The sequence below is a fragment of the Microplitis demolitor genome, chromosome 3 (genome assembly GCF_026212275.2).
Source record: "Microplitis demolitor isolate Queensland-Clemson2020A chromosome 3, iyMicDemo2.1a, whole genome shotgun sequence".
In the NCBI taxonomy this organism is placed as follows: domain Eukaryota; kingdom Metazoa; phylum Arthropoda; class Insecta; order Hymenoptera; family Braconidae; genus Microplitis; species Microplitis demolitor.
Window position 1 is genome coordinate 5,797,619 of NC_068547.1, and position 14,099 is coordinate 5,811,717.

General features: G+C 25.2%; 2 protein-coding genes across 4 annotated transcripts; both read left to right on the plus strand.

Annotated features, from left to right (window-relative positions):
• The first annotated feature begins 5,809 nt into the window (after positions 1–5,809).
• Positions 5,810–8,977, plus strand: LOC103580744 (mitochondrial inner membrane protease subunit 2). Of its 2 annotated transcripts, none has more exons than XM_014440547.2 (4): positions 5,810–6,020; positions 6,895–7,350; positions 7,429–7,755; positions 8,777–8,977. In XM_014440547.2, exons 3-4 carry the CDS (start codon positions 7,456–7,458, stop codon positions 8,975–8,977), a joined length of 501 nt encoding a protein of 166 aa, XP_014296033.1. In that variant the 5' UTR covers positions 5,810–6,020; positions 6,895–7,350; positions 7,429–7,455. The 2 variants fall into 2 exon arrangements, with proteins under 2 accessions (XP_014296033.1, XP_014296032.1); XM_014440546.2 differs by having other exon boundaries at positions 5,814–6,020; positions 7,442–7,755.
• Positions 8,978–9,010: 33 nt separating this feature from the next.
• Positions 9,011–13,211, plus strand: LOC103580742 (KICSTOR complex protein ITFG2-like). Of its 2 annotated transcripts, none has more exons than XR_008403389.1 (7): positions 9,011–9,157; positions 9,299–9,506; positions 9,587–9,861; positions 10,014–10,723; positions 11,797–12,031; positions 12,120–12,526; positions 12,863–13,211. XR_008403389.1 is itself a non-coding variant. In XM_008562624.3 (7 exons), the coding sequence occupies exons 1-7, from the start codon at positions 9,011–9,013 to the stop codon at positions 12,882–12,884; spliced, it is 1,785 nt and encodes a 594-aa protein (XP_008560846.2). In that variant the 3' UTR covers positions 12,885–13,210. The 2 variants fall into 2 exon arrangements, 1 of the variants encoding a protein (XP_008560846.2); XM_008562624.3 differs by having other exon boundaries at positions 12,120–12,307; positions 12,863–13,210.
• The last annotated feature ends 888 nt before the right edge of the window (positions 13,212–14,099 follow it).

Genomic DNA, 14,099 nt, shown 5'->3' on the forward strand with positions numbered 1-14,099 from the left:
ACATCAAAAAAAATTTCTTGGAAGTTTGAGCTTTTAATATTAATTTCAAGTACTTTCTTCTTAATTTTTAATTTTTCCTATTTCAAAATCATGTAAATTAAATGACTTGTTTTTTTCATTGTTATAACTCAGCCGGATTTTAAACTATCGTTTTGAAATGAGTTATAATTTGTAGAGTATTTGTTGCTTTTTAAAAATCTATAAATCGATTTTGCTGTAACTCGATCTATATCAATTGTCTCAGCTCCGAAAGTCAATTTTTTAACTTCTTTCATATATTTTTGAAAATAGTGAAAAAACGAGTCGTCTTACGAAAAATATGCATAGGACGACATTTTTAGGAAATTTTGTCCTCTACAAAATTTTTCTTTACACTTATATTGCTAAAGTTGATAGTTTAAAAGATACAAGCAAAATTATCATACAAAATTAAAATTAAGACGTGTTTTAATGCAAATTTTATTACTATAAAATGTTCAACTGCTTGTATCTTCTGAACAATACACTTTAGAAATATACGTGTAAGGAACAATTTTGTAGAGGATAAAATTTCTTAAAAGATTGTTTCTATGCATATTTTTCGTAAGATGAGCCGTTTTTTCACTATCAACAAAAATATCTTAGGAAAGTGAAAAAATTGACTTTCGGAGCTGACACAATCGATATAGATCAAGGTTACAGCAAAATCGATTTATAGACTTTCAAGAATTAACAATTACTCTACTAAGTTGTAGTTATTTTAAAAAAAGTTACTCGATTTTCACGCTTCTTAAATGAGAAAAATTGAAAAGCAAGTTCTCAAAATTAATATTAAAGGCTCAAATTTTGAAATATTTTTTCTTCGATGTATACAACAATATTCAGGTGTGTCAAGAAAGATAACGTCACTTTTTTTTTTTCAATTTTCAATTTTTATGACGGGAAATTTTAAAAAATAGTCGATTTTTTTTTAACCCCTTATCAATACATATATAAATATAGACATATACATATGGATATTTAATAATATGTGTAATTAATTAGCACACTGACTGTCCTACTTAACTGTCGTTCATTGTAATTAATTGTTGAATCGTTGATTTTTTTAAATATAATATATTAGTCTAATAGAGTAAAATTTAAAAAATTATTAATTTAATAGTCATTTTATAAAAATATTATTAATTTGTTTATTGTTACTATGATAATTAATATATATTTATTAATTTAATATTTTTTTTTAAATTATAAATATGCTGTCATTGTGAAATAATAATTTTTTGTCGCAATTCAAAGTATAAAAAAAAAAAGTTTTATTAATTTAGTATTTGTATATTTAATTAATGTTTAATTTAATCGTAAATTAATTTTTTATCGCTTATTGGCTGTCTTAATTAGTTTTCATATTGTGATGATAAAAAAATTAATGAAATTCATGTGTAAATAGATTTATAATATACATTTTGAGATTTGTATATATACATATATATATATATATAATATATATATATAATAATGATAATATAATAATAACGAAATTTTAATATATTTATACTCAAACATTTTTCAATCGATAAATGAATTAAATATATTCAAAATAATTTTAAAAAATCAAATTTTAATAGACAGTTGAGTGATAAAAATTGTTTAATAAATAAAATTAAATGATTTATAAATAAATGTAACGAGGCCATATTTTTTTAAAATTTAAACTTTCGGCACTAATAGACGTATCAATAAACCATTTTTTATAAATAAATAAATAAATTAATTACTTATTAGTATTTATAGTTAAAAAAAAAAAAAAATTATTGACGAGTTTGAATTTTTTGTTTAATAAAAATGTTCATGTAGTAATTAAATGATATATAATCAATAATATTTATAATTATATCTTAAACAAGCCTTAATATTATAGTACAAACATATATTTGACTTATGAAAAAAAAATTGAATAATAACCAAATTCAAAGAAAAAAAAACCTAAAACTCATCGATATAATTTACAGGCATTCTCAGACAGTGTCTCCCACTTTTATAAAAATCTGAATGGCTTTCAACTGTCATAAGGGTAGTCAAATTTTATTAGAAGGCAGTTTCCAGACAATTTCCCCACTTTTTCAAAATATTCAATAGCTTAATTGCAATGACCGTATTAAAATTTTGTAATTAATTGAAAAAAGGCAACGCAGTTACAATTATGTCGAGACATAGATTTTAAAAAAAATTATTTACAGTCGATTTCAATTAGAAGTAAAACGAAATTTGGAAAATAAATTTTAATAAAATCTTTATGTTAACATTATAATTTGGAATGTCAAATTTTTTAGGCCAAAATTTATGTGCCAAGTTTCGTTTAACTCCTAATTGATGACAACTGTAAGTAATTTTTTTTTTAATCTATATCTCGGCGAAATCGTAACTGCGTTATCCTTTTTAAATGAATGGTTTACATTTTTTGAAATTAATTAAAAAAATTTTAATACTGTTATGAAAGTTCAGTCTTGAATATTTTTAAAAAGTGGCGGGTGCTGTTCAAGAATACCCTCATGCTTTAATTTAATTTGAATTAATTAATAAAATTTGAATGCGCTTATGACAGTCGAGTTATTGCATATATTTAAGAAGTGGGGGCAGTGTTACAATGCCTTTTAAAAAAAATATGAAAAATAATCAAACAATGCACTTGTTCATAATTGTCTTCGATATATTGTACATTTAATTAGGATATATAATTAAATCAATGGTAAACATTAATTACATGAATTCTCCGTTGCTGTAGGACAGTAAATTGACTTAATAAACAATTAATCATTATTATTTATTGTTTATAAAATATATAGTAAATTATTATATTGTTACGTCGTTTAATTGAGTAAAAAATTTATAATTAAATATATATATTGAATTATTGTGTAAAGACAAAGCAAAATTGCATTCGGATTTGTGCTTTTAAGATTATTTATATTATTTACATAACACAATATTATATAAAAAGAGATATAGAATAATAATTATAATTTTTTTTGTGTGTGGGATCATCTTTATCTTCGCTTATCAATTTATGTATACAATTAATCAACTACTTATTATATTTTATTACCGTAATATTTAGAAAAGTAATATTTGCATTTGTTTTTTAGTATTCAGAGCAATTACTCTTTTATTTTATACAAAAGAAAACAAAAAAATATATATAAACTCAATCACTGTTATTATTAATTACTTTATTAATTAATAATTATAATGCTTATCGAATTTAAAATTATCTATTGAAATATTATGATAATTAAATTAACAAAAAAATGAAAAAATATAAAAAAAATTGAAAAATTATATAATAAATAAGTGTCTTTATGGCTTTATAATTGTATTGTGGATAATGCGTGTCGTATCTATCAGCACAATTATAATATCAATACGAATACAAAGAGTGCAATTAAATTAAACATAAAAAAGAAAAAAAAAACGATAAGTAAAAATTGATAAAAAAAATTAGATAAAAATATTATTTTTATTTTTTGTTTTTATTAAAAAATGTTTTAATTTGAATTTATTGTTAATAATATTTATGGGGAATGATAATTTTTCGTTCTTTATTATTAATTATTAAAATATATATACATATGTTGAATATGAAACAATAAATGGTTTCATATTATTGAATTTTAAGTATTTCGTAATATATTATTTAACATTGTATTGAAGTTGATGTGGAGCATTTGATATATTATTATTTTAATAAATAAATAAAATGGGAAAAGTTTATGAAAAAAATTGTAAAAGATAAAAAAAAATATTATGAACTTTATAAATTAGTTATGAATTTTCTACTGATGAACAATTAATTGATAATTATTAATAATAACTAATGACTTGCATTATTAAAGTATAAGTTTACACATTTGCAAAATAAGTCTATATTTAAATATGTTAATATAATAATAACAATAATAATAATAATAATAATCATTTATTGAAAGTATTCTCGTTCAATTAAATATATTGTAACTTAGTTATTGATTTGGGATTGAGAATTTTACAGTTTTATTAAAGAGTTTAACAATTTATAACACTGAATCACAGACTTTTATTATTCAATTATATTATATTATATCATTATTATTATTATAACAATTATTACCGTTATTATTAATTATGTTGCAATAACAATTTAACTGAAAATTATCACTGTATACATAAATGTGGTAGAATTTATTAATAAATAGTTTTGCAAATTGAATATTATTTTTCTTTATTCCCTTTTTCATTCATCCTTCCTTATAAATTTATGTCACATATTTTTATTTAAATACTTTATTTATTTTTATATATTTTTTACATGATTCTGAAATTGACAGACAATCAAGAACTTTCGGATCTTTTTTTATTAACAAATCAATGGCGAAAAAATAAAAATAAAAATATGCACGAGAAAATTAATAAAACTGTGGGTGCAATTTTTTCAAACATTTTTTTTTTTATAGTATATCGTTTTGAAAAATGAGCAAGAAATTATTAAACGTCGGCTAACTTCAGTATCATTAATTAATTTATTAATTGTTGTTTTTACATTGTATAAAATTATGACAAAGCTTAATATATTTATTTATTTTCCTTATAATTTATTGCACATTAATTTTAATGAACGATATTATTATTTTTTTAAATAAAAAACATGAAATTAAAATAAAATATGGTAATTTATGGCAAATTTAATTGAAATTTTTTTTTTTTACAATTATCATTTTTTATTTATAAAAATACAAAAAAGTAATTTAAAAATGTTGTAATTTGTCGTGAAAGATTGATAAATGGAATTTATTAATTAGTGATAAAGTTTAATTATTGATAAATGTTTCACAAAACATTTGTTTAATATTTAATTAAAAAAAAAAACAATTTTTTTTTTTAATTAAATGTGAGAGAATGAGTGTGAATGTAGCAGACAATTCGAATTTAAAGAATTTTTGAATAAATAAATAAAATAATAATTAAATAATACGTATTTAAATATTTAAAAAAAACAGTACACACATTTTTTAAAATTTCATTATTTCAATTAATTAATTAATTTATTTATTTATTGAAATTTATAAGTTGTTTTATGTCTGCTACGTTCACACTCATAACCAGATAATTTTCAAAAGTACGTAATAGATAATTGCTACTAATAATCGTTGGCTATAAGGAAGTTTAAACTCAAATTATTCAGAATAAATTACAAATTTATTTACTATTTAGTTACTACATTTTTTAAAATTAAAATTAATATAAATCACAAATATAATGGACATTTTTTAAATTTTTACGTTATAAAATAATTTATCTCAGTTGAGTGTGAATGTAGCTGACAGTTGGACATTTTTTAATTTTAGAATAAATAAATAATTTGTAAGTGAGAAGAAAAATTAATAAATGAATATTTAGATAATTAAAAATTAGTTGGTGTATTTTTAAAAATTTCTTTATTTTAATTCATTTATTGTCTCATATCGGCTACATTCACAGTCATTATCTTAAAGAATCATCTAGTTGAGTCAAATTATCTAACTAACAAAGCAGTGGAAGATAGTTGAGGTTGAGATATTTCCATCAGATATTTTGAAATCTTCGAAGCGTTCGGATGTGCGGTCGTGTCGCGATTTAATTACAGTGTTTTTAAATATTATTAATTCAGTTAATGATTATAATTTATAATTATTAATTTAGTTCAAGTAATTAAGTGCATATTTATATAATAGTTACATAGAATCAGTGAAATGTGAGTTAAATAAATTTTTCAGTGTAGTGGCGTTAAAAGAGCGGGAAAGTTCGCAGTGATTAAAAAATTAGTTTATTTAAAAATTAGTTTATTTAAATTTTTTAAAGTATTATTATTAATTTGTTGTTAGGTTTTTTAGTGTTGAAAAGTGATATAAACTGTTGTGTAGTGTTGTGATAAATCAGTGTATGTGAAATAAAACATTATTAGTGAGTTGGTGCTGGAGTCGATGCTGATCGTCTTTTGTTTCGGCCATTATTTGAAATCGTCCGCCAAGGTATTTTTGAGTTTTTTAAATAATTTATAAAAATTTACAATAATTATTCATAGATTTTAAGTAATTAGATTCTATTAATTCATTTTTTTACTTAATTAAGAAAAATGATCCAATTAATAACCGGGTCCTAATTGTTGAATGATAGTAAAAATTAAAAACGAATAATTTTTATTTATTTTTCAAGTTCATAAATTTAGTATGAGTAAAAATATTTTTTTTTAATTTATACATACCTTTAATAATTTTTGCGTATATTTAAAAAAAAATTTTTATTTTAAATCATTCATAAATCCTTAATAAAAACTGACTGAAATAAAATCTCTAACTTTTTTTTTTTTTTTTCAATGGGAATCGGAGTTTTCAAATAGAGCTAAAAAAAAAAATTCTATGTATGTTATTTAGAATTATTATTATTTTTTACAACGATTCTTTCTTTTCTTTATTTTTCTCAGAAGTTGATCAACGATAATTTCTTCTTTGCGCTTAAAATATTCATGGAAACTGTACCGTTTTTTTTTTTCTAAACGAACGAAAATGAAAAAAAAATGGGCATGCTAATATATCATACTCTAGTCTCCACTTTACGTTCGCATGTTGATACCCGACCCGGGAACTAGTATTCGATGACATGTATTTGTATATCTATATTTACTAAATTTTACTAAATATATCATTGCAAATATATAGAGTGATCGGGTACTAGGTCTTCTACCTTACAGTTAATTACAAAAGTAGAAGCACACAACGAGAATGGGTTCAAAAAGTCTATTTATTATTAATATTAAATATAAATAAATCATAATATTAAAAAACTTTTTATAATGTCAATAATTGTGTATTTATTTTATAATTTTTTCTTTTTTTTTTTTTTCAGAATTACCAGTAAGGTGCAAACGCCATCTGGGTGATTCTTGGCGTGGTGAGTGATGCATGCTCCAAATATTTCAAATTTATTTTTTTCATATCCGTAATTTTTGAATAATCATCTCAACATCTATAACAATTTTTCATATATTTAAATGCAAATTATTCATCATCGCATTAGCTATTGATATTTATTTGTATCAAAGCATAACAAGTAATTTCTTGCTGATATAGCTAACGCTATCTCTCGTTCTCAGAACGAACTTTTATGCAAAATACAAAATTATTTTTACTCCCAAGGAAAATAAGTTTTTCCTTCTACTCATTACCTCATAGGTTACAAAATAAATAACATTGTTAATTATTAACAAAGATTTATTTTGTCTGGTTAATTATTGAAGTTATTTAGTCCATGTATATTTTTGTGTAATTGTTTATGTTTTGTGACATTTATTATTTTATCACAGTAAGTGCATACATTTTTTACTTGAACAATTATATTTATTTATTTATTTATTTTATTTATTTTAATTGTATTGACAAGTGATTTTTTTTAGAGCAAAACAAATACATGGGACCCATTGTTCGTAATATCCTAATAGGAATCCCTATCGGAATAACATTTGTCGACACTGTTGGATACATAGCACGTGTTGATGGTATCTCTATGCAACCCGCATTGAATCCGAACTCCCATGTAACTGATTACGTATTTTTAAATCGCTGGAGTGTACGTAATTACAATTTCAATCGCGGTGATATTATATCATTTGTATCACCTAAACATCCTGATCAAACGCTAATAAAACGTGTGATAGGACTCGAAGGAGACGAAATCAGAACCATTAAATACAAACTACCATATTTGAGGGTATTTTTATAATTTAAAAGCTACAGTTTATCGTAAATTCACTCAAAACATTCTCAGACAATATCCCCCCAGTTTTTAAAATATTTAATGACCTTGAACTGTCAACCGAATTAAAATTTTGTCGTGTAAAGTATCAAATGTAAAAAGGACAATGTAGTCACAGTTTTACCGAGGTATAGATGAAAACAAAAATTACTTACAGTTGCTATCAATTAGAAGTGAAACGTAAATTGGTAATTAAATTTTAGCATACAAAATTTGACATTTCGAATTGGAATTTTGTCATGAAGATTTTACTGAAATTTATTTACCGAATTTCGTTTAATTTCCAGTTGATATCAACTGCAAATAATTTTTGTTTTTAAATCTAAGTTTTAGTGGAATAGCAACTACGTTGTTTTTTTTTCAATTGTTTAATTTTTTTAACTTTCCGCTCTCAAATTGAAAATTTTCAAAAAAAGAGGTTATTGTCTTCAGTGTGGATTATTTCCGGATGAACGTTCGCCCGCGTGTGTAAATTTTTTTTGTGCGACTATATCTTTTGAACGACCAATCGATTTGAACGTACTTGGCAGCAATCAGAAAGACTCATCAATACTTAGAACTGATTAGATTTTGAGTCGATCCGTTAAGTAATTTACAAATATTACGAAAAAAATAATTTTTTTAAAGTTTTTGTTGCATAACTCATAAATCACTTTTCAATTTGTTTTTAAGTTTGATTAAGTCCAAGTCTCAACAAGCTCTTCCGATTGCCGCAAAGCAGGTGCAAATAGTTCGATTTATTTCGAAGACGTCGAACGAAAATGAATTGTTTTTAGCGAAATTTATATTTTTTTAATCCAACCGTTTTTGACCTTGAAGAGCTCAAAAAAATTCAATTAATGATTTAATTTTTTTTTAGATTAATTAATTTATGACAGTTGAAAGTCATTGAATATTTTTAAAAAATGGGGGGGGGCACTGTCTGAGAATGCTTTCAATAAAACAAATTACCAATGATTGCAATAATTTATTTTAGGTACCAAAAGGTCATTGTTGGGTTGAGGGTGATCATACAGGTCATACCGTTGACTCAAACACATTTGGCCCAGTTTCTTTGGGACTAGTTACTGCTCGAGCGAGTTGTATTGTATGGCCACCTAGTAGATGGCAATTTCTTAGTTCTGTTTTACCAGAACATCGAGTGCCATTAAGGATTTCAAAACATCAACCAGCTTAGAATTTAAATAAATAAATAAATAAAGCTAGTACCATGCGAGCTGTTAATTTTGTTCAGAGGCTACAGTGGGATATTAACGGCAATGTCCTGACTCATGGAATTGTCATCGGTGACGTTGACAATGATGGAGACAATGAACTAGTAGTTGGAACTTCTGAGGGCGAGCTATATATTTTTAAAGTAATTGATTAGTTTATTGCTTTATAGTTTTATTAATTATAATTATTAATTATTAATGTGACAGTTGTAAGTCATTAATAATTTTAAAAATGTGGGGGGCCCCGTCTGAGTATGGCTTCAATTGTTCGTTTTATTTTACAGGGAACCGAAATCTGGCACAAGACAACTGGATTAGGTTTAATATCATGTGTTGCCATCGGTGATATTTTTAATTACGGGCGCAACGCACTTGTTGTAGTATGTGGTGATGGCTGGGTTCATATTTATTACAGTCCACGTTCAGTTAATCCTAGTACAAATACTATCAATAATTCACAAGTTATTAATAAAGAATTTTTAGACAAAATTGGTACTTTAATTATTAAGTCTTTAATTATTAGTACTATCAAAAATAAATCAAGTGATTGATAATGAAATATATTTTTTAAGGCGGGATTAATTTTGATCATTTTTCAAACACCGTTGAATCGGATCAATTAACAAGTAAAATGGAGTGTGTCCATTTACAAAGAATTCCTACAAATACAAAATTTATTCTTATCGCAGATGTTGACCGTGATGGCGCTAATGAAATGATTTTAGGATTAACAGATCGTGTTGTCAGATCTTACAGATGGTCTAGTAATGCTGATTTAGGTACTGGTAAACTTATTGGATTAAATAAATGGGAGTGTGCTAATCAAATTGGTACTGTAACACTTCAGGTAATTTATGTTTCTTTAACTTCAAAGAAAAAAAAAGGATTTTGCATATGAAATTAATGATAAAAAGTAGAAACTATTTGCTCTGAGAAACCTTTTTTTTAAGTAGAACAATAATAATTAATATTATTGAATTATTCAAATAAATATTACAGCACATGAGTGATGGTACTCCAACATTATTGGTCGCTCAACCAGGTGGTACATTTATGCGAATAAAATGTAATCGTGATGACACTGAACTGAGAGATGATGATTCAAAAAATGAAGCTGCTGCCAGTTGCGTTGATTATCAGACATTAGGAATATCACGAATGCGCAATCCAAATATATCTACTGCAATCATAGGCAATTTAGAGCCAGGTACTACTAAATATGTAGTCTCAGATGAATCCCCGCCAAAGTTTGTCCCAAAAGACACTAGTGTTAAGCAGACGTTTGAAAATACAACGAAGGAGACGAAAAAATTTAAAACAGGATCTCTGGAATTCCGACGTAACTACTCGCAGCTGGATATTAGGAAACGGAGTTTAGATGAAAGTACAGACGTTAAAAGACATGATATGAGTCCGAGTATTCGTGGGCCCACGAGAGTCGACGAAGGAAATCCAGGTGAAGTTGATCAAGTTGATGGTAATGTACTAGGTGGAAATATTATCATGGGAGAGTTTCAAAGTAGTCGGCCAAAAAAATCCATTTTACCAACGTATGATGATTTTTCACACTCTAAACACAGCAATGAAACAACTAGAGTTGATGTTGATGCCAGTGTTAATTTAAATGACCAAGTTACTAATAGTAAACCTTATGCACTGGCCACTCTTGATGGGACAATTATGCTAGTCAAAGATGAAATTATTTTATGGTAATTAATTTATAATTTTTTAAAAAAGATATGTCTTTTTCGAAAAAAAAAATCGGCTATAGAAATTTTATTTATAGATTTAATAATTCAATAACTCAGTTTATTTTATCATAAAAAAAATGTATATATTTATGTCTATAATACTTTTCTTTATGTTGTGAGTTGGGATATCAAAGATGCCGCTACCTGTCGAGTTATCAAAAAAAATCGTGATCATTTTTTTCTTAATTCTTGCATAGCATTTCAGTCTACCCAAATATATATTTGATAAATATAAACGGAGTCTTAAGTATATTAATTAGCCAATTTACTAAATATTCAAACGTACTTTTTTTTCTAAACCCGCTACTAATTGTTATATATTTTTTTTTTAATTCAAAAGGATACGGCAGTTAAATTATTTTTATTTTTTCACGTAAAACAATACGACGGATAAAGTTACAAATTTCAAAATTTTATGTTTGAATAAAAATGTTTAATTCAAATTTTTAAAAAGTTTACCGGAAGTAAGCGTGGCCATTGATTCAAATCATTTGAACAAACATTTAAATTATATTTTCATTTAAACTAATTATTATTATTATTATTCTCTAGTAAAATAAATGAATTTTTGATCATAGAAATTTATAATCTCTCACATGTTTATTATTAAATTTTTTTAATACGTTAATTATAAAAAAATACTTTCAATACCATGTAAGCGTTCAGTAAATTTTGAAAAAATAAAGTGTTGAAAAAATTGCATTTCAAAAACTAAACTATTACTGCGAAAAAAAAAAGTCTGTAAATTTAAATTTGTACTAAGGTAAGAGATCCAGACCCGATCAGGGAACCAATATCCGATCACATGTGTTTGTACGTCTATATTTACTAAATTTTACTAAATATATCTATACAAATACATGAAGTGATCAAGTACTAGTTCCCCGATCGGGTATGGGGTCTCTTACCTCATCGACTTATTTTAAAAAAAATAATTAATAGTAATAACTTGTAAAGAAATTAATTTCGTTACTTTGGGAAAAGAAATATCTGTAAGAAAAAAATAAATATTTAAGAAAATTTAATTACAGGGCTATGCAAGTAGATCACTTGATATTTGCATTGTCGCGTTTGGATGTCACAGGCGATGGCTCTGACAAAATAGTCGTATGTGCTTGGGATGGGCACACTTATTTTCTCGATCAAGAATGCAATTCCGTACGTTTTCAATTTGAAGAACCAGTAAGAGCTTTTTGCGCTGGGAATTATAGTTTGAGTGCTGGCACATCAACTCCTAGTCTTGTTTACGCAACTTTTACTAACAAGGTTTACGTCATTCAAATAACTACTCAATATATTTATTTAAATACAAACATAAATACCCATTTAATGTTTTTTATTTTTTTTTTTTCAGATTTTTTTATATTATGACGTAGTGCTTCCAAGTATGCTCGCAAAAGGCCTAGACCCACTTGAGTCATTAACACCAGAGCAGAAAAAATTTGTTGACAATTTAATCGGCGATTGCATAGCAGCCGATAGAGATAAAAAGATGCAACAGCTTACAGAGTATTTATTATATGGAATGAAGATTGACGATGAGTGATTATAAATTATATGATGATATTAATTTTAAATTGATATAAAATTTTATACAGAAAATATAAAAATAAATATATATCTATATAAATAATGATATTATTTATTATAATAACGTTCGCTGAGAAAAATGTTTACGAAAAAAAAAAAAATTTTGAAAGTGTTGTAGATTAGAAAGATCTATTCCTGTACCGAGTCACAAAAGAAAAACAAGATCTATAGGTAGGATTTAAAAAATGAGGTAAAAAAAAATGTTTATACAAATGATTGCGGGTGGAGGAAACCGGATTTAACGGATTATACGTTCATAATGTTATCCTCGAGTACTAACTCTTTCTTATCGTGATATTCGTTCTTCAGCGTCAGATATATAAGTCGTATTTGTTTTGTTTATATTTCCGGGCTATCTTATTTTGTTATTGAGTTGATACATACATTTACTAATATACTGTACATATTTACCGTACTAAATTTCAGTTTTATTCATATATATGTTGTAAATTATTTAAAGTCGTCTGTTTATTTATTTTATTAATTTATTTATTTATTTACTTACAGAAAAAAAGAAAAAAAACGATAATAATTCAAGATTTGGTCGTTAAATTTATTAAAGTGTTTGATCGTAAATCCGGAAATGAGTGAGAGTATGTATGATATACATCGAACTTATGTTGACGTCTGTCACTTATCTAAATGGACAGCCGTAGCTAAATGAGGGACAAAAGAGTCCATTAGAATTTGATGATGGTGTCAAATTGACTAGATTATTTATCTAATCCTCACATCTAAAACTAAATCCACGAGCATTTGCATTAATATTTATGTTTAAATCATCGTAATTTCATCATTGATATATCATTAATCATCACCTTGTTCTTAAGATCATTGGGTTGCAAAAAGAAAAAAAAATATATCACCTACTTATTTATTTTTTCCGTACGCAAAATATTTAATTATATTTTTATAAAGTAGATTAAAAAACTAAATGAATTTTTAAAATTTAATTTATTCCTTAAAGTAAATAATGAAATTATTTTTAAAAATGTTTGTTTTAGATTTATTTTTATTTAAATTTATTTATCTTTATTTAAATACGAAAAAGTTATTATGAAATAAAAAGGATAAATGAGTAAGTCGCGAAGTGACACCAAAAAAAAAATAAATAATAAAAAAAAAATGGACAAAAACAAGAGAAGATGAGAGACGGAAAGTATAATCTTTAACTGGAGAAAGACGTATGTTATAAAAGATCCCCTGTCGACCGCATTCCACGAGCCATTTTATTTTATTGGCCCGAAGGGTGTCAAATGTAACACGACAACAAGGCCCTCCTACCTAATATATTACTCATCACACTGGACCAAAAGATATGGGACCTACTTTGGATACAACAAACTTAAATTCTATATCATCTTAGATTAAAAAAAAAATAAATAAAAAAAAAACTAAGGTTTAAATATTTTATTTTCAGGATGAGAGAAAAAGGAGAAGAGAATTTTAAGTTGACTAGGATAGCATAAAGTTTTTGAGAAAATACTAAACTACTAGCTCTACAAATATATACGACGAATATATGACTGGCTGTTTGTTACTTTAGCTCTTTTAAAGTATTGTAAACTTGACATGACATTTTTGACAGATTCTGTCTGATTTGGTGTCGGGTGACAGGTCTAAGGGTCCGATGCTCTCTATTTCTTAGGTAAGTTTTCCCCGCGGTTGACGTTCCGCGATCCCAATCACCTCGGGTGTTTTAAAACTAAAACAAGATAAAAATTATGGTATTTTAAAAATTTCA

Bases quoted from the DNA above. Each gene is read 5' to 3' on its own strand.
- LOC103580744 (XM_014440547.2), top strand. From the start codon at position 7,456: ATGGGACCCATTGTTCGTAATATCCTAATAGGAATCCCTATCGGAATA. The intron at 7,756-8,776 runs GTATTTTTATAA...AATTTATTTTAG, and splicing joins ACAAACTACCATATTTGAGG to GTACCAAAAGGTCATTGTTG.
- LOC103580742 (XM_008562624.3), top strand. From the start codon at position 9,011: ATGCGAGCTGTTAATTTTGTTCAGAGGCTACAGTGGGATATTAACGGC. The intron at 9,507-9,586 runs GTACTTTAATTA...ATATTTTTTAAG, and splicing joins AGAATTTTTAGACAAAATTG to GCGGGATTAATTTTGATCAT. The intron at 12,032-12,119 runs GTTTACGTCATT...TTTTTTTTTCAG, and splicing joins ACGCAACTTTTACTAACAAG to ATTTTTTTATATTATGACGT.